Source organism: Bos javanicus, chromosome 3 (assembly GCF_032452875.1).
Source record: "Bos javanicus breed banteng chromosome 3, ARS-OSU_banteng_1.0, whole genome shotgun sequence".
Lineage (NCBI taxonomy): Eukaryota > Metazoa > Chordata > Mammalia > Artiodactyla > Bovidae > Bos > Bos javanicus.
This window is the reverse complement of record NC_083870.1, coordinates 6,890,192-6,915,926: the sequence shown is the minus strand read 5'-3', so window position 1 is coordinate 6,915,926 and position 25,735 is coordinate 6,890,192. Positions and strand designations below refer to the sequence as shown.

Below are 25,735 nucleotides of genomic sequence, written 5' to 3'. Positions count from 1 at the left end.
CCTCTTCCCGCAGGTTATTCTACGTTCTGGTGCTGAAACTGTCCACCTTAGAAAGATGAGGGTAGTTCCTAGAAACGGTATATGGCAAGATTTTATTTTTGTTTTGTTTTTTTCAAATCCAAACTGAGAGCCTCTGTCTTTTAATACCATTTTTAGTTTTATTGTTTCACTTGCAGTTTCACAAGAACTCTGTTTCGCATCCTTCTGAGCTGCAGTAGATGGCCCATTCACAAAAAAGGCATTGTAAACAATTTTATTGAAGTATAATTACATGCAATAAAATGCACTAGTTTTGTGAGTTTTTAAAAAAGTTATACATCCGTAACACTACCACCGCAATCAAAATATAGAACATTTCCATCATCCCACAGAGTGTCCTAATGCCCTTTTGCAGGCATGTTCCCTAAGCTCATTCAGTTGAGTTTGGTTTCATACCCGGTGTCCTGACATCAGAGCCTGGCTTCTTAACCATCGTTCTACACTGCTTCCCCAACTCAGGATTTCTTGTCTTTCCATTTACTGGATGGTAGTCTCTCTAGTATATTTACATGCTAATTGATTAATCAGTTATTATTGATTGATTTGTAGGCTGGAGGTGATTTAATAGCATCATCATTCATCCTGAAGTCTGGGGATCTTCTATCCTTTTTCTTGACCTGCCACAACTAATAAGTTGTCAGGTGCTTGTAAAACGTTTGCAACGTCTCTTGGTCTTTGCCTTCAACCTTATCAGAATAACAATTATTGGATCATTACAGTATATTATTAATTATCTGGTGTTTGGTTGGATTATATAAACTTCATTTTTTAATAATAAAAGTGTTTTTATTAACAATGTAGTCATCCACGATTACTTGTGAATTCCTTGTTCTTATGCCTTATGCAGTTAGGGGGACTCTCTGCAGCTACCTTTGTATGTGTAACCCTAAAGTGTTGAATTATAGAATGATACAAGTGTTTTCTTTTTTAGGACTTTTCCAGATTTCTCAGAACAAAGTGGCAGTTCTTCTTCTAGCTGGTGGGCAGGGGACAAGACTCGGTGTTGCATATCCCAAGGGGATGTATGATGTTGGTTTGCCATCCCATAAGACACTTTTTCAGATTCAAGCAGAGCGTATCCTGAAGCTTCAGCAGTTAGCTGAAAAATATCATGGCAGCAAATGCATCATTCCATGGTAAGATATATCTCATTATGGGAGAGTGTCTGAACATATATTGGCGTATAATATTCAAAATGCATATATACTTTATTCATAAGCAGAGGTGTTTCCTGTTACTACAGATTTTCTTGGGAGCTGTACTTTATATGTTAAAATCAATATGTGTTATAGCTAGGTGGATAATCACTATAGCCTTAATGAGCAATATATACTTATTTTCAACTTTAACTCCCACCTGAGTACCTTTGGATCCTCAGAGGGTTCTCTCAGTCTGTAAACTTCATACTGATTGGTAGTTTGTCTGTGTACAGAGTTTGATTGAAAATCAGTTTCCCTCTGAAATTTGGAGGTATCGGTCTATTGTTCCAGCGTTGCTTTTGAGAGATCTGTTGCCATTCTGATTCTCAGTCTTTTTTTCTCCCTTTTTCCTCTGAACGCATTTGCAGTCTCTTCTTATCTTTAGTAACTGAAATTTCCTGATGATGTATGGATCTGTTTCCAGTCACTGCTGTGGGCACTCAGTGGATTCTCTCACTCTAGAAACTCATGTCCTTAAGTATTGGGTTATCTTGTCCTCCTGAAACCCCACCCTTTTGCCCCCCCCCCGCCCCCAAAACAAAACAAAACAAACCAAACCTGAAAGCCTCACTGATTTCTCTGCTGTGGGCCAAACTTGGATTCTGTCTCTGCTTTTGTGCCAGCTCTCCAGGGCCTATCTCAGCCATTGTTCATCTTCTGAACACCAAGAGATTATGGGAATTCTGCTCTGTTTTTTAAAAGGTTTTGATTTAGCTCTTGAATCTGTTTCTCAGAGCAGCTTTGGAAGTTGTCCTGTTTTGAGGGGGAAACCAGCTGTGTGTTTGAAATCCCTGAAGTAACTAATCTTGTTATTTTAGCCCCAGGCGACTAACAAAGCTCTGCTGGTTTCTCTGTCTTGCCTGGTCCAAGCTCAGATTCCTTACCACTGGCCTTTGCCCCAGATCAGCAAATACCCCCAGGAAAAGGCAGCTGCATATCTGAAGGTCTCCTCTGAAAGATTCTCACTATCTTAAATTTTAAGTTCTAATCCATGTTGCTTTTATAGCTCTCTGATGCCTTTAAAAATAGGCTTTTTATAATTACCTCAGCTTTTCTAGTTCTTAAGAAGGATATTGGCCAGTTGTAAACTGTTTTTTGTGGGTTTTTTTCATTTTGGTTCCCTTGGGGACTTTTGAGGGACATCTGTGTTTTGAGTGGCCAAAATTCTACTTACAAGCCTTAGTCTCCCAACTTTCATGTTGGATTTTCTTCTCTTTCTTTCTCCTCACAACTCAGAGTTTATTTTTCTTACTTGAAACAGTTTAGTCCCTTTTCATTTGAATCATGATGCCCAAAGATTTTGTGCCCAGAGTTCAAATATCCAGGATAATTTGTTAATCAGGCAGATACTGACTGTCCTGGGAAATTTTATAGTTTTCTTCATTTTATTCATTTAACAGGTATTAAGTGAGTACCTGCCTTTAGGTGCTGGGAATATATCAGTAACCAAAACAGATAAAAATCCCTACTCACACATAGTTTACATTTCAGTAAGTAAGGACAAAAGCTATTGTAGTCGATAATTACAATTTTAGATAGAATTTTTTTCTCTTTTACTACATTGGCATGGGTTGGATTTTTGTGACAACAGAGTGTATACTTACACTTTTATGATTGTAAATAAAGGGTGAGCAGAGCCCAGATGTCATTTCAAAATTTTAGTAAAAAGAACCGTAAGAGGTAATTAGAATGTCTTGCATTTATGCCTTTATCCCTTTTATTAGAATAGGAGAGATGTTGACTTAGACTATACTTTTCACAGTTCTGAAATGTTTTCTTGAGCCTCTGTTGCAGGTTCTCTGTTACAGGAAGTGTGTTTTAATATTGTGTTACAGAGTTATTTTACAGCTCAAGCAGCAGAACTTTATTAAAACAGGCAGCAGATAGTATACTCCGGAGACATGGGAGCGGGCCAGCCCCCAAGGAGAGGCCACAGATTTATTTTATACATAAGGATTAATGAAGTTGCTAGAGGAAATTCCCGTTGGGTAGCAACCAATGCTGCCTTATTCAGGAAAGGGATGAAGGAAGTGAAAGCAATAAACAGTGCTCTCAAAAATTTTCTTTATCTTAGGAAATAAACTTTATTTTGCCCTAATTCACATAGCATTATTGCTTAGAAGATCTGCTTTTCTCTTGCAAGGTATATAATGACCAGTGGCAGAACAATGGAATCTACAAAGGAATTCTTCACAAAGCACAAGTACTTTGGTTTAAAGAAAGAGAATGTAATCTTTTTCCAGCAGGGAATGCTGCCTGCTATGAGTTTTGATGGGAAAATTATTTTGGAAGAGAAGAATAAGGTTTCTATGGCTCCAGGTTTGTAACTGTGCTTACTTTAATGGTGAATAGAAATATACTTAACACAGTTCATTAACTTTTTTTGTTTTTGGAGTATGGTTGATTTACATAGTGTAGCTCATTAAGTTTTGATTTTTTTCACTATGGTGATTTTGATGTCAAAAATTAATATTTTGCTTAACATAATTAAATTTGTCAGTGATTTTAAAAAATGGAAATGCCCATGGGTGAAATGAATATGCTTTTATACTTCCTGTGCTCTTGACAGCAATTTGAGCGTCATTCAGAGTACTTATTCTCTTTACTCAGTATTTTATGTACAGTATTGTTCATAGCCTCATTACTTATCATAGTGAAAAATTGGAAACCATCTGCTGTTTAAAAAATGAGGCTAGATTATTGTTTATCTGTAGCATTCATTCTTAAACAGTATTAAAACAATCATTTGTAGATATCAAATGACGAAGTGAAATAGTTGTAGTAGGTTAAGTAAGAGAATGGAAAATACAGAACTCACAGATTCTCATCTGTGTGACTCACTTCTTGGAGAAAAGGGTGAAAGGAAATAAAAAATAGTATTTACAGTGATGCTCTGCAGATGTAGACTTTTATTTCATCTCTTTTTTTTTTTTTAACCTCTACTTAATTCTTTTTAATTAATGGAAGAGTTTACTATTTTTAGCTTAGTTTTGTGAAGTTGTCCAATTTTTTTGTCAACATTTAGGCTGTAACTGAGGTTGTTATGGAAGAAGTATATTAAAATAGCACTAAAAATAGATGGAAAAAGAAGAGGCTTTGACCTGTATTTAATTTAATTCACCATAGACCTTCATATTAATTTGCTTTCTTAACAAATCATTTGGTATAGATGGTCATATATTTTTATTATTGAGGTGGATGAAATTGGCAGTGTTGGGGATGTAAATACAGAGCTAATTTGAATCATGCAAATAAAACTTGAAATATTATAAAATAACCATTGCCTGATAAAGAATTTTATGTTTCACTGTGTATTATGGGCCAGATTGTTAAAAGGACTGAGTTAAAAGTATGTTCTTAAGGATTGCCTAGTCTTATATTAATAATGTTATTCTCTGTATACTTACGGCAAATTATCTTTGAAATCACATAGTATAACTGTTTGACCTCTGAATCCTTACTTATGGATACTCAGTTTTTGTTGGCCTTGTTATGTAAAACTGGTTTTTAGAGATCTTCTGCCCTGTTTAGAAACACTGAACTATATTTGACTTACCTTCATAATGAGTTTTGATTTGCTACTAACAGGCAATTTTTTTTTTTTTCCCCCGAGATGGGAATGGTGGTCTTTATCGGGCTCTTGCAGCCCAGAATATTGTGGAGGATATGGAACAAAGAGGCATTTGGAGCATTCATGTCTATTGTGTTGACAACATATTAGTAAAAGTGGCAGACCCACGGTTTATTGGATTTTGCATTCAGAAAGGAGCAGACTGTGGAGCAAAGGTAATGCCTTTCTCAACTATAATTAGGCTTTATGTGGTCTTTCTCTTGTCAGTATATATGTTCCAGGAGTCAAGCTAGACTTTTTAGGGTGATGTGGATATTTTAGAACCATTCATCTTCTACAGTAGCTGAAGTGTCCCATACGTACTTTTTCTTTAATTTGCAGCATTTGATTCTATAAATAATGGTGTATACTTAGTTTATCACAAGTAAGAGTTTACAATGTGTGAGGATGATTTGTAAGTACCTGGAAAAGTGAGTGGTCATCACTGGGTCTGGGATGGACTTAATAATATCAAGTTGTTGGATTCATTAATATCAAGTTTCTTCCTATGGCAAAGTTAATGGAGTAGTAAGTAAAAGAAATATGGTAGAAATAGCACATGAAGACTTCAGCAAGGCACTTGACAAGGTAACTCATGATGGTCTTGTGCATAAAGATGGAAATATGCAGACTGGGGGAAGGGAAGTTGCAGACATTAAATAACTGCTTGAGTGACCACAAACATACTGATACTGAAATAGAGGGAGGTTTGTAATGCCATATAACAAGACTGTCCTTGCCATAGTAATTTTTAGCATTTTTTTCTTAGTTGCATAGATGATAATATAAGAGACTTGACTTTGTGACATGAAGGGCCTTAATAATACTTTTGGAAGATTTTAAAATGCTAATGTAAATATTACTTTCCTGGAAATCTGTAAAGGTATCAGGTCTCACTGAATTAAAGTATAACACAATCCTGATCAAAGTCCCAATGAGACTATACCGTGGACATTTGAAAAAATTATTGTAAAGTTTAGAAGAAACATGTAAAGGCGACCAGGAAAATGTTGAAAAAATGATAATTAGGAAGGAAGAGCATTAACAATCTATCAGCTATTAAAATGGGTTGTAAATAAAAAGTAACTAGGAGTGTAGTGCTGAAACAAGAATAGAATGACAGAATAATGGAACAGATAATCAGAAACGAACTCACATATATATAAGAATGTACTGTATACAAAGGTGGCATTTCAAATCGCTGGAGGGAGATTAATGGGAAACTGGCTTAAAACTAAGATGTCTCCCTCAGAGCTCATATCAAAATCGATTTCAAGTGGATTACAAAGTGAAAAAACATAGAAGAAAGTTAAAAATAATTTTATTTATTTATTTACTGCAGTTAGTTGATTTACAGTATTGTTGGAATAATTTTATAATCAACATGAAGGGGGAACCTTTCTGCCAAAAGCAAAAGTCATGTATAGGTTTCTGACAAAAGCAAATTAAGTTACATATAAATTTTAAATATATGAATTTAAAAAGAAGTGCTGCCCTGTTGGTGGGAATGTAAATTGATACAGCTACTATGGAAGACGGTATGGAGATTTCTTTAAAAACTATGAATAAAACCACCATATGACCCAGCGATCCCATTCCTAGGCATATACCCTGAGGAAACCAAATTGAAAATGACACATGCATCCCATTGTTCATTGAAGCACCATTTACAATAGCTAGAGCATGGAAGCAACCTAGATGTCCATCTACAGATGAATGGATAAAGAAATTGTGGTACATATACACAGTGGAGTATTACTCAGCCATAAAAAGGAACACCTTTGAGTCAGTTCTAGTGAGGTGGATGAACCTAGAACTTATTATGCAGAGTGAAGTAGGTCAGAAAAAGAAAGATAAATATTGTATTCTAACGCATATATACGGAATTTAGAAAAATGGTTCTGAAGAATTTACTTACAGGGCAGCGGTGGAGAAACAGACATAGAGAATAGACTTATGGACATGGGGAGAGGGGAGGAGAGGGTGAGACGTATGGAAAGTGTAACACAGAAACTTACATTACCATATGTAAAATAGATGGCCAATGGGAATTTGCTGTATGGCTCAGGAAAGTCAGACAGGGCTCTGTATCAATCTAGAGGGGTGGGATGGGGCAAGAGATGGGAGGGAGGTTCATAAGGGAGGGATATATGTATACCTATGGCTGATTCATGTTGAGGTTTGACAGAAAATAGCAAAATTCTGTAAAGCAATTATCCTTCAATAAAAAAAATAAAACAAAAAAAGAAGTGCTGCCATAAGAGATGTATCTTTGTTTGGAGATTTTCTGTTATAAAGATGCCATTTCAAAATTAATCTACAAATCTAATGCAAAGTCATAGAAGCTAAAGTCTTAAATTTACCAGTATAAGTTTTGAGAGATTAAACTGAGAGACCTAATAAGACTTCTCCTAACTCTCAAAATAAAGGGTTTAGTTCACTGATTGAAGATGTCTGTCCCTTTCAGTACTCTATGAGTATCTGTGCCCTACTGTAAACAGCTATTGAACTGTAATAGTGTGTTGAATTGTACTCGCTGAGGTTTGCTCCACCTCGGAAGATTCTAGGTTTGGCTTTCAGTCCTCCTGCCTGGTCTGGGGTGGGGCTCAGCTCTGAGTGGTTTCAGGGTGCTCTCCACTTTGGAGAGCAGAAGGGGGAAGATCAGAAACTGACTCAGATGTGCCCTGCCAGGGGCGCCCGCTGGTAACTGACAGCAGCCCACAGTTCCTTCAGAACCGCTCTCCCCTCCCCTAACAGGAATAGTAGGTTAACTTTTTAAAGCTACTCAGCTTTGAAAAGCAAAACAAAACTGTATTTCTGACTTTGTTCCACTTGGTGTCACTCTTCTTTCTAAGATAGAAGCTTAAAATTTTACTGCTCTGAGCTTCAGCATGTGCGTGCTCAGTCGCTCAGTCATGTCTGACTCTTTGTGACCCCATGGTCTGTAGCCTGCCAGTCTCCTCTGTTCATGGAATTTTCCAGGCAAGAGTACTGGAGTGGGTTGCCATTTCCTTCTCCGACTCAGCTTCAGAATCAATTTAAATTCTAAATGATTAGAGAATGCTGAACCTGGGAGGGACCTCAGAGATCATCTGGTCAACCCCTTTGATCTAGAAATGAGTTCCAGTACTTAATAAGTTCCAGGCTCTAGGTCCATCATCACATTAGCAGAGGCAGAATTAGAAATGTTTCCCAACTCTTAGTTTTAGTATTATATCACTTTAATAAATCAGTTCTTTAATTATGTTTTTGCTGGCAGCTCAAAAACCTTTGAATTGGTCTGCTAACTTTTTTGAGTATTCTAATCATACAGGGATGTAAATATAACCATTCTCTCTTTACTGCCAGTGGGTCCTCTAGGACAAATCCGTTCTCAGTCTTCCTGCCTGTTCTGTGTCTAGCATATAATCTAGTGGTCTCTCAATGAATGAATAAATAAATATTCAGATGCAGCTGAGATATTAAGAGATTGGTAATGTTAAAAAATTTGAGATGTTAGAAACCATTTATTTAATCTGTCCTCCCACCCTTTTAATTTAAAAAATCATAGATGTTAAAATATACTTTAAAAAACACCTAAATTAGGGAGTGATTCATAAAGGGTAGTAGAATTCCTTGCAGAGAATTTTTTTTAGTTCTTATTGAATAGTCTCCTGCCTTGGGGAATGAAGTATTTTTAATGAAGTGAGAGCCTTGAGAAAAGACTCAGTGGAGTGGTTTACAAAGGTCCATAGCGGAGAGAGTAGGAATGATTGTTAATTTTGTAAAACACTTATAGTAACTTTGAGGTTAAAGTTATTATTTTGAGCTCAGCTTTTCAGGATTTAACTTGTCGGAAGTCAAGAGACCTCTTAATTCTATGCTGCATATCTTTTCTGTAGAATATAACTGACTTCCAACTTCATGTACTTTACAAATGCCTTCTTTTGTAATCTAGACTTTTACAGTATTTGGAGGTTCATGTTGTTATAAAAGCAAACCTTTCGCTGGCGGATTAACACTTGGAAAGTAAAGTATGAATATGCTTATTTTTATTTTCCATGGCTGGTCAGGAGTAGGGTTATATAGAAGTGATTGGAAAACTAACCTCATATGTGTGTGTGTGTGTGTGTGTGTTTTAATGTGGATAGGCGGAATCTGTCCTAGATGCCCTGTCTACTGAGATACCCACTGTATAGAATGTGAAGTGGGAGGTGGTGATGGCTTGATAGACTGGAATTGGAAATAGGCCCATGATTGGTTTAAATCCTTTTGCTGTATGTTTCTCTCAGTTTTATCCACCTCTGTGGTAGAAGGATCCTTTTCATTGAATGCCGTGCTCCTTTCAGGGTGGCAGACAGTGGAACTGCACCGCAGGCCTGCGTGCGCAGTAGCCCAGCCTCATTGGGCCGCACTCAGCGCCTGTGTCTCTAATTGCAGTGTAAACGAAGCGCTCAACAGTGACTCCAGTTGTCTGCAAGGGACTGACTGGCTGTATTTATTTTATGAAATCAGTTGCTGAAGAAAAGCTTTAATTTCGTTGGTATAATTTCATGTATACTTTGGATAGACTTCAAGTTGGGGACAGTTTTTTCAAAATACTCTGGAGTATGCTGAATTGTTAATAGAACAAGGCAAAACAAATATTTTCAAATCTTTTAATTGTTTGATTCTTTTGCTGGATATTCATCTCATCTGAGGCTTGAGTTTTCTATTAGTGCATTACATAGGGTTCCTTTATAATTGTATTCTAAACACTTAATTTAAGTCAGTGATACGTAAATAGAGTGGTCGGGTATCAGAATCACCTGTGAGGTTTTTTAAAAAAATTAAATACTCTTATGTTTTCCCTCTGATTTTGACTAAACACTTTTCTCTCAGCTCCCTCACCATCCTAGAGCCTTTGCTAGATTATCAAATCACTGGTTTTCAGACTTTAAAAAGCATAGAATCTCTTACTTCAAATAAAACCAAGCCTGCAAAACATAAATGTGAGTGGACTTTTCTGATTCAAGTTGGAGTGGGAACCCTGTGACCTGCCTGCTCTAACCCTGCTGCCCTCTAGCCAAGTGCCTGAAAAATAAGGAATTTGCTATATTCATGAATGAAAATGAAAGCAACACCGTTTTCAAATGAAATAATGACTTGTGCAATATAAAATGAGAGACAAAATGCCCTACTTCTTTTGTCTTGTGAATCTCAGAGAGATTTTGTTTCATTTATTCTCAAAGTAGTTGAGTATGACTGAGGATCAATTCAATAGTGAAAATATATTAGATGCGGGGATGTAGTTATTCACAGTCCAGTGTGATTTCTTCTGGGCCCTATGTGTGTGATGGAATTTCTGCTCTGCAGTTTAGTTAGTTGATAAGTAGGAGGGAGATAATTTACCTCTTTCTATTTGAAAAGTAGTCTATCAAATGTATAGATGATTATCTAAAGATTCCTCTTGATTTTATACCTAAAAGATAAAGTAAGCAGAACTGTAAACACGATCTTGGAAAATGACAAATCTCCAGTGTAGCACCTGATCAGATTTCTTTCTCTATGGTTTTCTTCCTTTGGTGGATAGGTGGTGGAGAAAACAAACCCTACAGAACCAGTTGGAGTGGTTTGCAGAGTGGATGGCGTATACCAGGTGGTGGAATATAGTGAGATTTCTCTGGCAACAGCTCAGAAACGAAGCTCAGATGGACGACTGCTGTTCAACGCTGGGAACATTGCCAACCATTTCTTCACTGTACCATTTCTGAGAGATGTTGTCAAGTATGGGCAAGATGGGGGCTTTTAAAAACTTTATTTATTGTTAATCAGAAGCTAAGTCACCTGAGAAGTAGGAATAAACTTCAAATCCATAATTCATCTTCCTTCCTGAGGATTTCCTTTATCAGATAGAAGTTTACTTGACACTGCGGTTGTTTTTAGTAAGCTGTCTCACCAGGTGCAAACTTGTAGCAGCCCGTTCTCCCTGTGCATTAACTGGAGTCCAAAGCACTTCTGCCTGTTCTTCTCCTTCCCTCTAGCTGTGCTCAGTTCTGGTGAAGTAATGAGTAAGAAAGGCAGCACCCCCTCTCTCTATCACAACTGGAAACCTCAAAACACACACATATTTGCCCTATCTCTACGGAATCAGAATTTCTGAAGGTCTATGTGGACATCTGTATTTTTTAAAAAGCTGCCCATGCAATTTAATTTAACTGGTTCTCTGACTAGCATTTAGGAACTAGTAGATTGGAAAGTAAAGGAAAAAGAGCTTGAGACCAAGCATGGAAATCAGCATAGTGGTGTCAACTAATAATAAAGAGTTGTTTTAGCCCACCAGATTTTTAAATGAAGGACATCCTCAATATCTGATTCTTTACTTGATTGCTTTTTGGACATTCAAGATGACTGCCTACTGTTTAAAAAGTTACTAAGCTTTACCTTACAATTTCAGCTCCAGTTCCACAATATTTCCTGCTGTGCTTTTTGTAGCTGTGTTACTAATTCACCCGTAGTAACTATAAATACTCATCTTTTCATCTAACACTTGACAGGATCCCAATTGGGAAAATTGGGGCTGAGAGTGGAACATTTTTATATAAGACATGGAAATTATGGGAGAGATGTTGTTATGAGTTGTGTGCATGTGTATTTTTTTATTGTAGAGATCATCATTTGATTTTGTAAAGAAATGAATAGGGAAATCTGTTTATTTAATATTTAAATATGAACTGAAATTTAATGAATGCCCTTCCCTTTGAAAGCCTTAGTACTTGTTGATGCCTTAGCTCCTGAGTGTGATTATCAGATTCTCTGGCATTTTAAATTTGGAAAGTGATTGTCTTTTTTTTTTTCCTCCACAGTATTTATGAACCTCAGTTGCAGCACCATGTGGCTCAAAAGAAGATTCCATTTGTGGATTCCCAGGGACAGTTAGTTAAGCCAGACAAACCAAATGGAATAAAGATGGAAAAATTTGTCTTTGATATCTTCCAGTTTGCAAAGTATGTTTCGAATAGCATCAGTAAGATTAAGTATGTCTTGAGATGTTGCTTTTTGCTCTTCTAGGCAGGACACTGTTTTCAGAAAACAGTTGACAGCAGGTGTGTCAGCATGGTGTTTTGACTGTGAGTATATAGTTTAGCTTCATTATTATTCTCTAGTATGAAACCACCAATGCAAGAATATGGTTTGAGTTGCCCATGAGTGCTTTTTAAAATTTTTCAATTATTGTATTATCTGGCTGTCCTGAAAAATTGTTAAAGTCTCTTACTTTGGCTGAGAGACAAACAAGGTTGAGATAGAGAATTGGCCCATTTTGTGGTTAGGAGGCCTTTACTGGCCTATGAGTAAATGTTTCAGTGAGAATGTATTTAACTTATAATTGCTCTCTGTTCTCTTGATTAAAGATCACATTAACTTGAGTTGATGTTTGTGTTATATATATATTATTGGGGAAGGAAATAATTTCTCATTTTGTGTGGAGAAGATAATTCCAAATTTATTTCATCCAAGGATGAACATTATTTCTTTCAGCATTCATTTGAAATTGCATTAAGAGAGACTGTAATTGAAGACCAAAGGCTTAGCTATGCGGAGAAAAGTCAGAAGCTGTATATGCAGTTTTACTTCATAATAAAGCAGTGTTTGTATGGTTTCACTCTAGGAAGTTTGTGGTATATGAAGTATTACGGGAAGATGAGTTTTCCCCGCTGAAGAATGCAGACAGTCAGAATGGGAAGGACAACCCTACTACTGCAAGGCATGCTTTGATGTCCCTCCATCATTGCTGGGTCCTCAATGCAGGGGGCCACTTCATAGATGAAAATGGCTCTCGCCTCCCAGCAATTCCCCGGTAGGTTGATGTCTTTGCTTCTTTGTGTGGCTGCCTCCTGTACTTGTCCTCTTGGGCTTCCTTCTCCTCTATCTCGGATGTATTCCTAGAACTTTTAAAAGAGCTAAGTATTGTTGTGGCAGTTCATGATGTGAAGTAATGAAGGCTTGGCCCCTTACAGAGAGAGCAGTAGCTTTGCTTCCCCTGAAAGAGGAACCTTCTAAAGCTTTTGTTTTTTGGATGCCCCTCTACCGTGTCAGTGAAATGACTCCTACTAAAGAATGGTCAGAAGGTAGTTCTTTTGCTCTGCCACAGGATTAAAGACCATCAGCAGCCACTATGCCACAGGGAAAGAGGATTGATTATTGCTGCCCATATATCTGTGGCCTCAAGTGTTATCTACGAACCCCCCACTCCAAAAGACCTGGCACCCACAGGCTGCCTCTGAGACATACGCATACTTCAGTTCTCCTTGTGGCACTTTCAGATTGCAGAGGGAGGTGCCAGGAAGGGGATGCTGGCATGCTGTAAGTGCATGCTACTTACAGTCACTGATACTCAAACTGTTGAAATGTTTAGGATTTTAGAAGTTAAAAAAAAAAGATCCTTGGAGCTATTCAAATATGAGATAAAGTGCTTTTCAGCTGTCTTATATTTTATGATAAAACCTCCCTTGATACTTAGAATTCCCCCTTTCTAAATCATTTGATGTTTCTATATTTTTGTCAAAAACGTTTTGCCATAAAATTTATAATTCTTAAGGGATAAAAAGACTATGCACAAAGTGCTAGAATGCCTTGTTAATGTTTGAACATTGGGTATTGGAACTTACTGGGTTTAACTGTTTTTATTAAGAAGGAGCAGTGGTAGACTGTCTCAGTCCAAGGCCACTTTCAGGCTCTGTCTTGTCAACAAGCTAGCTCTGTGGCATGTCAGATGGTCCTCATGCTTCATCTTTGACCATTGACATTTTTTTTTGTTGTTGTTGTGGGTTTTTTTGTTTGTTTGTTTTTCCCCCTCAGATCTCCTTTGCCAAGTTCATAATTTACGGTGAATACATGCCTTTCAGTCAAATATATTTTGCAGTTCCACTTCATTTTTGTTGTTTGGTTTGTTTCCATTCCCATTAATGCTTATTTATTCCTACATAGCAGTGCTACACATGGAAAGTCAGAGGCCATCACAGCTGATGTCAATCACAAGTAAATATACCAGCCTGCCTGCAGTGCATGGTGGTGGGGCTGTGCTTCCCTCCATACTAACTGGCGTTGTAGTTTAGTGCTCTCTGCCTTTTGGTGGTCTGGGGGTGAAGGGTTGAAGCTGTGGTGGGGTTATTGCTTACTTGGTGGCAGGTCTCTGTCTGGATGGCACTAACTCAGAATCTCAGTGCATGCTGGAAAGGGGAGCATGCTTTTCTAAAGACTCTCACCATAGGTATTTGAGCCTGTACTGACAAGTTTACAAGTGAAAGATAAAATCTAGAGCAGGTCACAGGACAGGAAGAACAAATGTGAGCCCAAGTACCCTTTTTAGCATAAGCATCAGCTGGATAAAAATGATGTTCTATGGATGTGTCTTACTGAATTAGATATCTGCTCTCAGTACAAAGGCTAACTGTTCCTGACATATTGGATGGCTCTTAATGTGGAAAAACTGTTCTTTTGATTTAGTTTCATAGTAACCGCTCCATTTTTGGTATCTGTGTTTATTTTAGTCAGTTATTATCCTGCTCCTAAAGAAAGTACCTTTCTGTCTTAACGGTTGATAATTTTTAGCTAGCAGTAGCATGTACCCTTTCTTATTTGGGTACTGACAAAGTTTGAAAAAGCCATTATCTTTATAGCCAAAGAGACAGCTTGATATTCTTATTACACTTAGAAAGTTATTTGGTTTAGTTTGAATTTAAAATTTTTAGGATAATTTAGGACATGTGTACAGAGCCAAGGATCTGGAGATGGCATTTATCTCAGAAATAGAGTAGCAGGGATGTCTGTTTTGTTGGTATGTTTTTTCCTGCCTGTGCCACTCATCCTGACCCTGCAGAGACAAGTCCCTGTGAGTGGCAGGTGTTTCCGGGATGCGGCCCTGGACATAAGGAAGTAGACTCAAAGCTGGCTAGTTCTTAGAGCAGCTGTAGGTGACTGTTGCCCCTTGTGCCATGGCAGCTGGGACAGAGAGCCTTTTGTCATTTTCTGTCCCATCCATCATGTTTAATATGTAGAAGCAAGCTGCTTTTACAATTTGACAAAATAAAGTTTTGATCCTGAATTTCCTTTTCATTGAAACACAGCTTTCAGTCTGTTAAGTGAGATAGCTTCTTAAGGATACAACTGAAAACAACAGGGAGCGATCCCAGCTAAGATTCAAAGTGTTTTAAACGTTATTTAATTCTTGTTTGAGTTCTTTATTTCACACTCCCTCACCCTCATTTACTTCATTTGTAGTCATTTCTTGAATAGTTAAACTGAAATCAAAGTTTGGCCCCAAATGAGATCATGGACTTAAGAATAGGTCTTCCTAAATTCTTAGCACTAAAGGATACTCTCAGAGAATAGAAAAAGATTATTTAAAAATGAGAGATGAAAGGGAAGTATTTTTTTATAAAAGTGGGAAGAAGCAGCTTGGAAGTATTCTGAAAGAAGGGAAGGCAGGATGCTAAATTTTGACAAAATGACATTATTTTTATTTATCACCTTACACCTGCTCAGCAGTGTTAGCTACCAAAAGGATGCTTGACTAAAGAATAGGGGACAACTAATTTGCCTGAGATTTTACATTTGGTAATGGTAGCTCCTGTCTTTTCTGCTCTCTGGCACCCAGCTTGCTTAGTTTTGTGGGGGATATCTGTGATATGGAAGGGAAGTTATATTCAAGTTGTTTACGTGTTCCTTGGGCTCAGAAACACCTTCAGTTAATTACTGGCACACCAAATCCTTTAGGGGTTTGGGTGGGACTGGGCTATGTACATCTTATCAATGGAATGGGCCCTCATTTTCCCATCTGGTTTTATGTGACTCCAAGCTGTCCCCAGAGGGTCTGGACCAGACCTGTTGAGCTCTTTTGATAAAATCTGACACATATCTACATCTCAGCCTGCGGAGACAAATACTCCATTTCTTAATTCATCTTTTACTTGAATTAGTCTCCCATCTATCTGCCCTCATAGTTCATTTGTTCATTCAGTCAACAAGCATTTGCAGGCCTGCACACAGACCTTCAGGTACTGAAATCCCAGGGGCTGAAGGAGCGTACATAAGAGAAATTAGTCATTTCTTACAGCCTCCTGGGAGAGTCAAGATGCACATACATTAAAGTAAGTAAATCATCAGACCGTGATGTTGTTTATGTGTTAAATGTGTGGTATAAATAGTAATTACCCTAGGAGCATGTGACTTATCACATATCTAATAAATTTATTTATTTGTTTTTATAAATAAATGAATGAGAACAATCACTGTACAATGCAGTGGTCAAAGGAAAGTTGGGGCTCGAGTTAAGTCTTGGAGGGTGGGTATGATTTGGATAGTTAAAGGGACCATAGTTGAGAACGACTTGCAATAATCTAAAGTGCCTGTGTCTAGCCTGGCTTGACTGGGAAGTAGCATGCAAGTGAGTTGGAGTAGGGTATAGAGTGCCTGGAAGGCTCACTAAATGGTTGTTTGGAGAAAGATTGGGTGTGGCTGACCTCAGAAGGTCTCCGATTTTATTGACCCCACCAAACCCTCAGACTTACATATTTGGTGAAACAAAGGGGAGCTAATGGTTTGAGGCTGCAAAAGCCTAGATTTTTTGTGTGCTCTGTATCTTACTGGTAAAATTCTCAAAATGGTGAAAAATCTCGAGGTTAGTGACTTTAAACATACTAAAAGCACTCTTAATTGACTTTTGTGTTATGTAATTTAGGAACTCAGTATTGCGAGTGGATGTAAATGTTAGAGTGTGATCTAGAGGAAGCAAGTGGTGACTTCAGCTTTGCCTTCACTGGGGTGCAGTGAAGGGACTTTGGTAAAAAGTAACAGTGAAGCTCCCTGAAACATTGAATAAGTCAGCTCAGCTAATCTAGGAGATGTGGGCTGTACTGGGAGATAATCTAACTGACCTTTTAGTCCAATTAGAATTTTCCGCAGTGAAGGAAATGTTCTATATCTGTGCTCTCCAGTTTGGTAGTCACTAGCTGTTCATGGCTACTGAGCACTTGAAATGCGGTTATTATGAATGAGAGACTGAATTTTGAATTAATTTTTAAAATTTTAATTAATCCAAGTTTAAATAACAGTATGTGGCTAGTGGTCATTGTATTGGACAGGGTAGCTTTAGAATGCTGGTCAACATTTGCACCTAACATGCGAGGTTGTGACAAGGATTAAAATGAAATTCAAAGGATTCAAATTGTCTAGCTGTGAGCTTGGAATGCAGTGTGTGCTCAAGAAATAGTCCTTTCTTTATGGAATTAAAATGTGGAAATTATAAAAAATAGTGTGTACATTAAGGGATAAGTGTATCAAGGTTGGTGAAGCACTGTGACGAGCCACTGGTGATGACTGGCATGTATCCCAGGTAGTGCCCTTTGAACTACAATGAGTCTGTATTAACTTACTCCCCAAGAAATTTAGCGATCATGAGGGTAGGAGCTACTCTAATTGTTTAGGACAATTTTGTTACCTGCAGGCTTCTCAGAGGGAAGTTATAATCTGTATTTTCACTCTGGCAAGCAACATGGGAAGCAAAATCTTCAACATGTCTGATTTTTTTCTTAGCTTGAAGGATGCCAATGATGTGCCAATCCAGTGTGAAATCTCTCCTCTTATCTCCTATGCTGGAGAAGTAAGTCTGCTTTGTTCTTTTCCCTATTCTTTTAAAAGTAGGATTGTGATACTGTTTTATGTTGAAGTAGAGTTGTCCTTGGGCTTCCATGGTAGCTCAGCTGATAAAGAATCCACCTACAATGCAGGAGACCTGGGTTTGATCCCTGGGTTGGGAAGATCCCCTGGAGGAGGGCATGGCAACCCACTGCAGTATTCTTGCGTGGAGAAAGCCATGGACAGAGGAGCCTGGTGGGCTACAGTCCTTGGGGTCCCAAAGAGTTGGACATGACTGAGCAACTAAGCACAGCACAGCACAGAGTTGTCCTTGGAGAAGATACAGCATTTTCTAGTGGGCGTCCCCTGAGGAACTCCTCCTAAGAATGAGAAACCTCTTGGAAAATTCCTGGTATGGCTTTGTATCAGTGGCTTAGTTGCCATGAACAGAATGTTCAATGTTTAGTTCATTTTACCTGTACATCAAAATGCAGTGGTCTTTTAAAAATAAGCCTTGCTTTTTAGGTAAATCTTCTGGCTTTTTTCAGTGCAATATAATTTTTTAAAAAAATATTTTTCAGTGGGTCTACTTTGTTCATACGCTTAGTACTTTCACTTTTAAGACCAGGGGATGTAGCGGTCCTTTTTAATATGTACAGGGTTTTGTTTTTGTTTTTGTTTCTGGAGATCCTTGTCAGCTTGCTTAGTTCTAGCATCAGAAATAGCCACCTTGCTTAGAATGTTGACTGTTGGGTGATGATTATAGGAAGAATGACTGTCATCTTATTAACTTTAAATATTATGTTATAATCAGAACATTTTTCCCTCTTTTTGTTGTTTCTTTTATGCTTCCATAATAGGCCATTAGACCCAGGTTTAAAAGTAAACTAAATAGAATTTTTTATTGACTTTTAAATTTTTGTATCTCAGTCCAGCTTTTAGCATTCATGCTTTACGTCATTATTACAGCCTCTAAGTCCAGCACTGCGTGACCTTTGTTGATCAGTTTTCTAACTATGTTTTTATTTCGACCCTTCTTTTAGGGACTAGAAAGTTATGTGGCAGATAAAGAATTTCATGCACCTTTAATCATTGATGAGAATGGAGTCCATGAGCTGGTGAAGAATGGTATATGAGCCAGATACTAAATAAGTTCCACCACAATAAGAATAGCTTTTATTTTTGATAGACTGACTGTGAACCCACAGGACCTCTCCTGGAATACTCATGTTTGAATATACACAGGCTTTCATTTTGCTTGTTGAACTCTTGTAACTACTACATACTTCATAAGATCCAGATGACTGAACTTCAGAAAGCATTTTTATGATTCACAGCTGATTGAAGGTCTTATTTATATTTTTCAATTGTATTTTTTTTTCCAAGCTAAGGAAAACATTGGCCATCTTGGAAATTTCTTACAACATAAGTATAGTCAGGATGTTCAACATCACTTTACTTGGAGCTGGAAGCATTTGTTTTGAACTTGTACATAGTAATAATATGTCATTGTACATGTCAAAAGGTTTCTATGGTACTAAAAGTTTGTTTTATTTTATCAAAAATTAAATTTTTTTAAGAAAACAATTGGACAGTAAAATAAACTTTTCTTCTTGTCTCAAGTGTCATTTGTACTGTGAAGAAATTATTCCATTGGGAAAATATGAAACTTTGGAGAAACTTTGAGATAATACAAGAAAAACCAAATTAATATTTCTGTGACTACAGTCTTCCAGCTTTTTATTGATTATCTAACTTTTGACTTTATCCTCCTATCACTTTATAATAGTAGGAGATGGCTTCGCCCTTCTCCAGGACATATTTGGCAGTGTCCTAGACATTTTTTGTTTTCATAACTGAGAGGGTGGAGTGGTAGTACTGGCCTCTAATGAATAGAGATCAGGAATATTCCTACTCGTCTTACAATGCACAGGACAACCCCCTATAAACAAGAATTAATCTGGCTCAAACTGTAAAGGTTGAAAAACCTTGTTTCATATCACTGCTTTATTCTCTTTTGCTCAAATATTTGGTGACACTTGGAATTTTAAAAGATTGTAATTTTTGCATTTCCTCAGCAAGTTAATCACGAACATCCAGGTTTTTGGTATGTTTGTTTGCTTTCAGCTAGAGGATTAAAGGGCTTCCATGGTGGCTTAGCATCTGCCTGCAATGAGGGAGACCTGGGTTCAATCCCTGGGTTGGGAAGATCCCCTGGAGGAGGGCATGGCAATCCCCTGGAGGAGGGCATGGCAACCCACTCCAGTATTCTTGCCAGGAGAATCCCCATGTGCAGAGGAGCCTGGTGGGCTACAGTCCATGGGGTTGCAAAGAGTTGGACATGACTGAGCTGTAGACTAAGCACAGAGGATTAAAAAGAGAAAGATGGTTCTTTAAATATAGGCCATAGGTTACTGGATATTAGTAAGGGTCCTCTATGTCTAAAATGTAGTTTGCATAAAAATATTGAGCTTTATAAATGCATTTTATATAGCCTTTAAGTATTGACCAAAAGCATAAAAATTGATAACTGGATAAATGAAAAAAATTTTTAAATTATGTCTAGAGAAGAGATTAATAAATTTCATTTTCTGTTGATAAGATATCACAAGATAGAATGTCATGGATGATCCTCTGTTCTCTAGAGGTACAAAGTTTAAGGATCCCTTTTTTCCTTTGGTTCAGCTCAATTCAGTCACTCAGTCGTGTCCGACTGTTTGCGACCCCATGGACTGCAGCACGCCAGGCCTCCCTGTCCGTCAACTCCCAGAGCTTGTTCAAACTCATGTCCGTTAAGTCGGTGATGCCATCTAACTATCTCATCTTCTGTTGTCCCCTTTTCTTCCCGCTTTCAATCTTTCCCAGCATCAGGGTCTTTTCAAATGAGTCAGTTCTTCGCATCAGGTGGCCAAAGTATTGGAGTTCTAGCTTCAGGCATCAGTCCTTCCAATGAATATTCAGGACTTATCTCCTTTAGGATGGACTGGTTGGATCTCCTTGCAGTCCAAGGGGACTCTCAAGAGTCTTCTGCAACACCACAGTTGAAAAGCATCAGTTCTTCGGCCCTCAGCTTTCTTCACAGTCCAACTCTCACATCCATACATGACTACTGGAAAACCATAACTTTGACTAGACGGACCTTTGTTGGCAAAGTAATGTCTCTACTTTTTAATGAGCTGTCTAGGTTGGTCATAACTTTTCTTCCAAGGAGTAAGCGTCTTTTAATTTCATGGCTGCAGTCACCATCTGCAGTGATTTCAGAGCCCCAAAAAATAAAGTCTGACACTGTTTCTACTGTTTCCCCATCTATTTCCCATGAAGTGATGGGACCAGATGCCATGATCTTAGTTTTCTGAATGTTGAGTTTTAAGCCAAGTTTTTCATTCTCCTCTTTCACTTTCATCAAAAGGCTCTTTAGTTCTTGGCTTTCTGCAATAAGGGTGGTATCATCTGCATATCTGAGGTTATTGTTATTTTTCCCGGCAATCTTAATTCCAGCTTGTGCTTCATCCAGTCCAGCATTTCTTATGATGTATTCTGCATATAAGTTGAATAAGTAGGGTGACTATATACAACCTTGATGTACTCCTTTCCCGATTTGGAACCAGTCTGTTGTTCCATGTCCAGTTCTAACTGTTGCTTCTTGACCTGCATACAGATTTCTCAGGAGGCAGGTCAAGTGGTCTGGTATTCCTATCTCTTTCAGAATTTTCCACAGTTTGTTGTGATCCACACAGTCAAAGGCTTTGGCATAGTCAATAAAGCAGAAGTTTTTCTGGAACTCTTGCTTTTTCAGTGATCCAACAGATGTTGGCAATTTGATCTCTGGTTCCTCTGCCTTTTCTAAATCCGGCTTGAACATCTGGAAGTTCACTGTTCATGTACGGTTGAAGCCTGGCTTGGAGAATTTTGAGCATTACTTTGCTAGCTTGTGAGATGAGTGCAATTGTGTGGTAGTTTGAGCATTCTTTGGCATTGCCTTTCTTTGTGATTGGAATGAAAACTGACCTTTTCCAGTCCCGTGGCCACTGCTGAGTTTTCCAAATTTGCTGGCATATTGAGTGTGGCACTTTCACAGCATCATGTTTCAGGATTTGAAATAGCTCAACTGGAATTCCATCACCTCTACTAGTTTTATTCATAGGGCTGCTTCCTAAGGCCCGCTTGACTTCACATTCCAGGATGTCTGGCTCTAGGTGAGTGATCGCACCATTGTGATTATCTGAGTCATGAAGATCTTTTTTGTACAGTTCTGTGTGTTCTTGCCACCTCCTGTTAATATCTTCTGCTTCTGTTAGGTCCATACCATTTCTGTCCTTTATTGAGCTCATCTTTGCATGAAAAGTTCCCTTGGTATCTCTGATTTTCTTGAAGAGATCTCTAGTCTTTCCCATTCTATTGTTCTCTTTCTTTGCATTAATCACTGAGGAAGGCTTTCTTATCTCTCCTTGCCATTCTTTGGAACTCTGCATTCACATGGGTATATCTTTCCTTTTCTCCTTTGCCGTTCACTTCTCTTCTTTTCATAGCTGTTTGTAAGGCCTCCTCAGACAGCCATTTTGACTTTTTGCATTTCTTTTTCTTGGAAATGATCTTGACCACTTCCTCCTATACAGTGTCACACACCTCCGTCCACAGTTTTTCAGGCACTCTATCAGAGCTAATCCCTTGAATCTATTTGTCACTTCCACTGTATAGTTGTAAGGGATTTGATTTAGGTCATACCTGAATGGTCTAGTGGTTTTTCCTTTAAACTGATATTTATATCTATTAATAGTGTTTGTGCTAAAGCTTAAATAGTGTGTCTCGCATATTTTCTGTTTCATTTCAAAATAATAGCTCAATTTTGCTGTTGTTATCCATTCCATTTCTCAAAAGGATATAGGATTTGAGTTCTTCATCAGAGCAAGCTCTAAACTGGATTTTTGAGGACAGATCTATAGAGTCTTTAGCCTCTGAATGGTATATGCTTGCTTTTCCTTTTTCTGAACTGTCATCTCCTATTTCCTGTCTCCCTATCTTAAGATCGTATACTAATAGTGCTGGGCAGGGGAGCTCTGACAGTGTGGAGTCGTGGCAGTGGTTTCACTATAGAGGAGCAATGGTTGGGCAACACTGGATGTAAAGCTAAAGAGTTTGAGAGCCTCTGAGCCATGAAATCATAAGGTAATAGCATGGTATATCTTCATGAGTCCTTGTCAAGTCATTGTTCTAATTCAGCAAATACAGAACCAGGTAAAATGTTTATTAAAATATGAATTGGAATCACTTGGCAACAGCATTGTAGAATTTATGTGAGAGTGAATAACCACTGAATTTGGTCAAAATCACCCTTACTATGTGTTAATAACTTTGCTGATAGTCACAAATGAACATCTAAGGCCAACTGAGTGTGTTATTTGAATACTTGATTTTTTTCTTCATTTCCTTCTTGCTTCTCAAAATCGATTCAGTTTTGATGTCTAAAAAGGAATTACTAGTGAAGAACATAGGAAGGGGAGCAAAAGGAATTCCATTTTCAATTTCTAGCCCTTCTACTCCTGGAAGTTTTGGCTGTTGCTGGTAACATGTGATTTCATTTCTAACCCTAACTTACTATCTCCAGCATTTTCTGTTGGTGATTCATCATGGTACGGTAAGATCTCGATTATTCAGGTAAAAAGAGGCAAGGAAGAATCATGCATAACCCAGGAGAGTGACTAAAACACAGGTCATTCAGTTGGCTTGGAAATCTGTTTCTGCTCAGACTGAGACCGATGCTTTTACAATTCATGGCCCTCTTTAGAGCTCCAATTTAGGAAAAGCATGTTGGGAAGTGATGAATGAATGAGTCAGCCAATAAAGGTTGAGTGCCTGTCACGTGTCCGGCACCACTAGGGGACAGAAAGTGTAACATAGGATCTTCTTACAAAGCTTGAATGCGGCTTAAAGAGATAAAAATTAACCCACTTAACACAATAGGAAGATACTCTAGTACTAAAATACTCAGAATGAAAAAGTCCAGTAACAGTTAAAGGTCATTATGACCTGGAGTTTGGTGTGGCAGAACTCCCCAACAAACCTCATCATTTTGAGAATAGAGCTATTTCCTTCTCAAATTGGGATCAGAGATTTGTGTTCTAAAAAGAGGTACTTCAATCATTTCAACATGTGTAATGAAAAATCAGTGAGGTTTTTAGTGTTGGAATCCTGTTTTGCTCCTAGTAAGCACTCAAGTAAGTTAACTCTGATTTATTAATTTTAATTACCTTAAAATGCAAATGATTCAGAAATGGATTATTAAAGGGATATTGTTATTATGGGAAGAAGGAGTCACTGGCCTTGTTAGGTTGTCAGGTTATGCCCAAGTTAAGGGTTAATAAGAAAATCTGACAGTGATTTTCTCAGTGTAGTCCCCTGATCAGGTCCATCCGTTTCCAGTACCCCTGGAAACTTGTTTGCAATGCAAATTCTGAGACCTGCCGTAGTACACGTTTGTGGATGGGGCCCAGAAATTTGTGTTCTAGCAAGCCCTCCAGGTGATTCTGCTGCACACCTAGAGAATAACTACTGTAAGAGAATTCAGAGTAGCTAATCAAAAGTTCACAGATGGTACCATAAAGAACATAAATTAGAGAGCGAAACAGAGAGGTCAGTGTTCCTAGAGCAAGAATAGTTGATCTAGAATAATTAAGCCAGAAGCCAAATAGATATATCCTTTGTGAGCTTTATTCTTTAAAATGCCAAGGGAATGTACTGATACTGGTAGAAGAATGGAGGATGGAATTTGTAAGACCTGATCAGGACAATTATAATTGTTAGAATAGTGGTTTCCAAGTCCCGTGGAGTCTCTGAATTACTTGGAGAGCCTTAAGAAAAACATACTCCAGTCCTAGAGATTATGATTCTGTCTGGTGGAAGGCTTGGGTGACTGGTTATAAAAAGCATTTGACGATTGTAAAGGGCAGCTAGAAGTGAGAATCACTGACTTGGAGATGTGTACTTAGTGCAGCAATCAACAACCAGGGGTGAGATGGGAAAAGTTTGAATGTGTTCTGGCTTTGGAAATAGACAAGGGGTGGGGCGAAGAGTGAGAAAGTTTTCACTGGAACAGCACAGACAGAATGGGCAGGTGGGGCTCAGATGCAAGTGCTCTGGAGGGGATTTGATTTTGCAGATATCTCACACTGCTGGAATGGAACCACCCTAATAGTGCTCTTCCTAAATTTTATCCCTCATTGACAGCATTTCCCAAAACAAGGAATGGTAGGGGACAAGGGAAAGTTATTTCATAATTTGGTTAAAAAATATGTTTCAGGCTGAATGAAAAGTAAAATAATGTGTTAAGGTGATGGCATAATGGGTGGGCATTTTTTTCTATATTGCATAAATTTTTGGATAATGAATTAGTAGTAGTTATGAAGGCTCAAGAGTTAAATAAACCACGGGTTTCCACATTAACTAGTTAGGTACAGCTGTGAGAAAACTAGGAGGTAAAATTGGCTGTGGAAAACTTGGGGGGATGTAACCGTACTTTCAGATAATAGAATGTTGACAGTGTAGAATTGTCATGTAAAACAACATGGCCTTCATATGCTACCAGCAAGATAATGCTCAAAATCCTTCAAGCTGGGCTTCAACAATACGTAAAAAAGAATTTCCAGATGTACAAGTTGGATTTAGAAAAGACAGAAACCACAAATCAAATTGCCAGCATCCATTGGATCATAGAAAAAGCAAGGAACTCCAGAAAACATCTGCTGCATTGACTGCGCTAAAGCCTTTGTATGGATCACAAATTGGGAAATTCTTAGAGATGGGAATACCAGACCGCTTTACCTGTCTCCTGAGAAACCTGTATGCAGGACAAGAAACAACAGAACCAGACATGGAACAATAGACTGGTTCAGAATTGGGAAAGGAGTACATCAAAGTTGTATATTGTCACCCTGTGTATTTAACTTATATGCAAAGTACATCATGTAAAATGCCAGGCTGGATGAAGCACAAGCTGGAATCAAGTTTGCTGGGAGAAATATCAGTAAGATATGCAGATGATACCACCCTTACGGCAGAAGTGAAGAGAAGCTAAAGAGCCTCTTGCTGAAAGTGAAAGAGGAGAGTGAAAAAGTTGGCTTAAAACTCAACATTCAGAAAACTAAGATCATGGCATCCAGTCCTATCACTTCATGGCAAATAGATGGGGAAACAGTGACAGATTTTCTTGGGCTCAAAAATCACTGCAGCTGGTGACTTCAGCCAGGAGATTAAAAGACACTTGCTCCTTGGAAGAAAAGCTATGACAAACCTAGAC

The 25,735-nt window shown here is 38.1% G+C and overlaps 1 protein-coding gene across 4 annotated transcripts in view; it reads left to right on the top strand.

The window, feature by feature from the left end:
- UAP1 (UDP-N-acetylglucosamine pyrophosphorylase 1) overlaps positions 1-19,064 on the top strand; it is a 32,252-nt gene extending 13,188 nt beyond the window's left edge. For 2 of the 4 annotated variants that reach the window (XM_061400160.1, XM_061400150.1), the window contains 8 exons: positions 971-1,175; positions 3,382-3,557; positions 4,852-5,024; positions 10,400-10,593; positions 11,673-11,813; positions 12,476-12,664; positions 17,401-17,467; positions 18,486-19,064. In XM_061400160.1, coding sequence (XP_061256144.1) covers positions 971-1,175; positions 3,382-3,557; positions 4,852-5,024; positions 10,400-10,593; positions 11,673-11,813; positions 12,476-12,664; positions 17,401-17,467; positions 18,486-18,578 — 1,238 coding nt within the window. In that variant the 3' untranslated portion in view covers positions 18,579-19,064. Of the gene's footprint in view, positions 1-970; positions 1,176-3,381; positions 3,558-4,851; positions 5,025-10,399; positions 10,594-11,672; positions 11,814-12,475; positions 12,665-13,794; positions 13,846-17,400; positions 17,468-18,485 lie in introns of all 4 variants that reach the window. The other 2 variants (XM_061400142.1, XM_061400132.1) reach the window with 2 other exon arrangements.
- Positions 19,065-25,735: the final 6,671 nt, after the last annotated feature.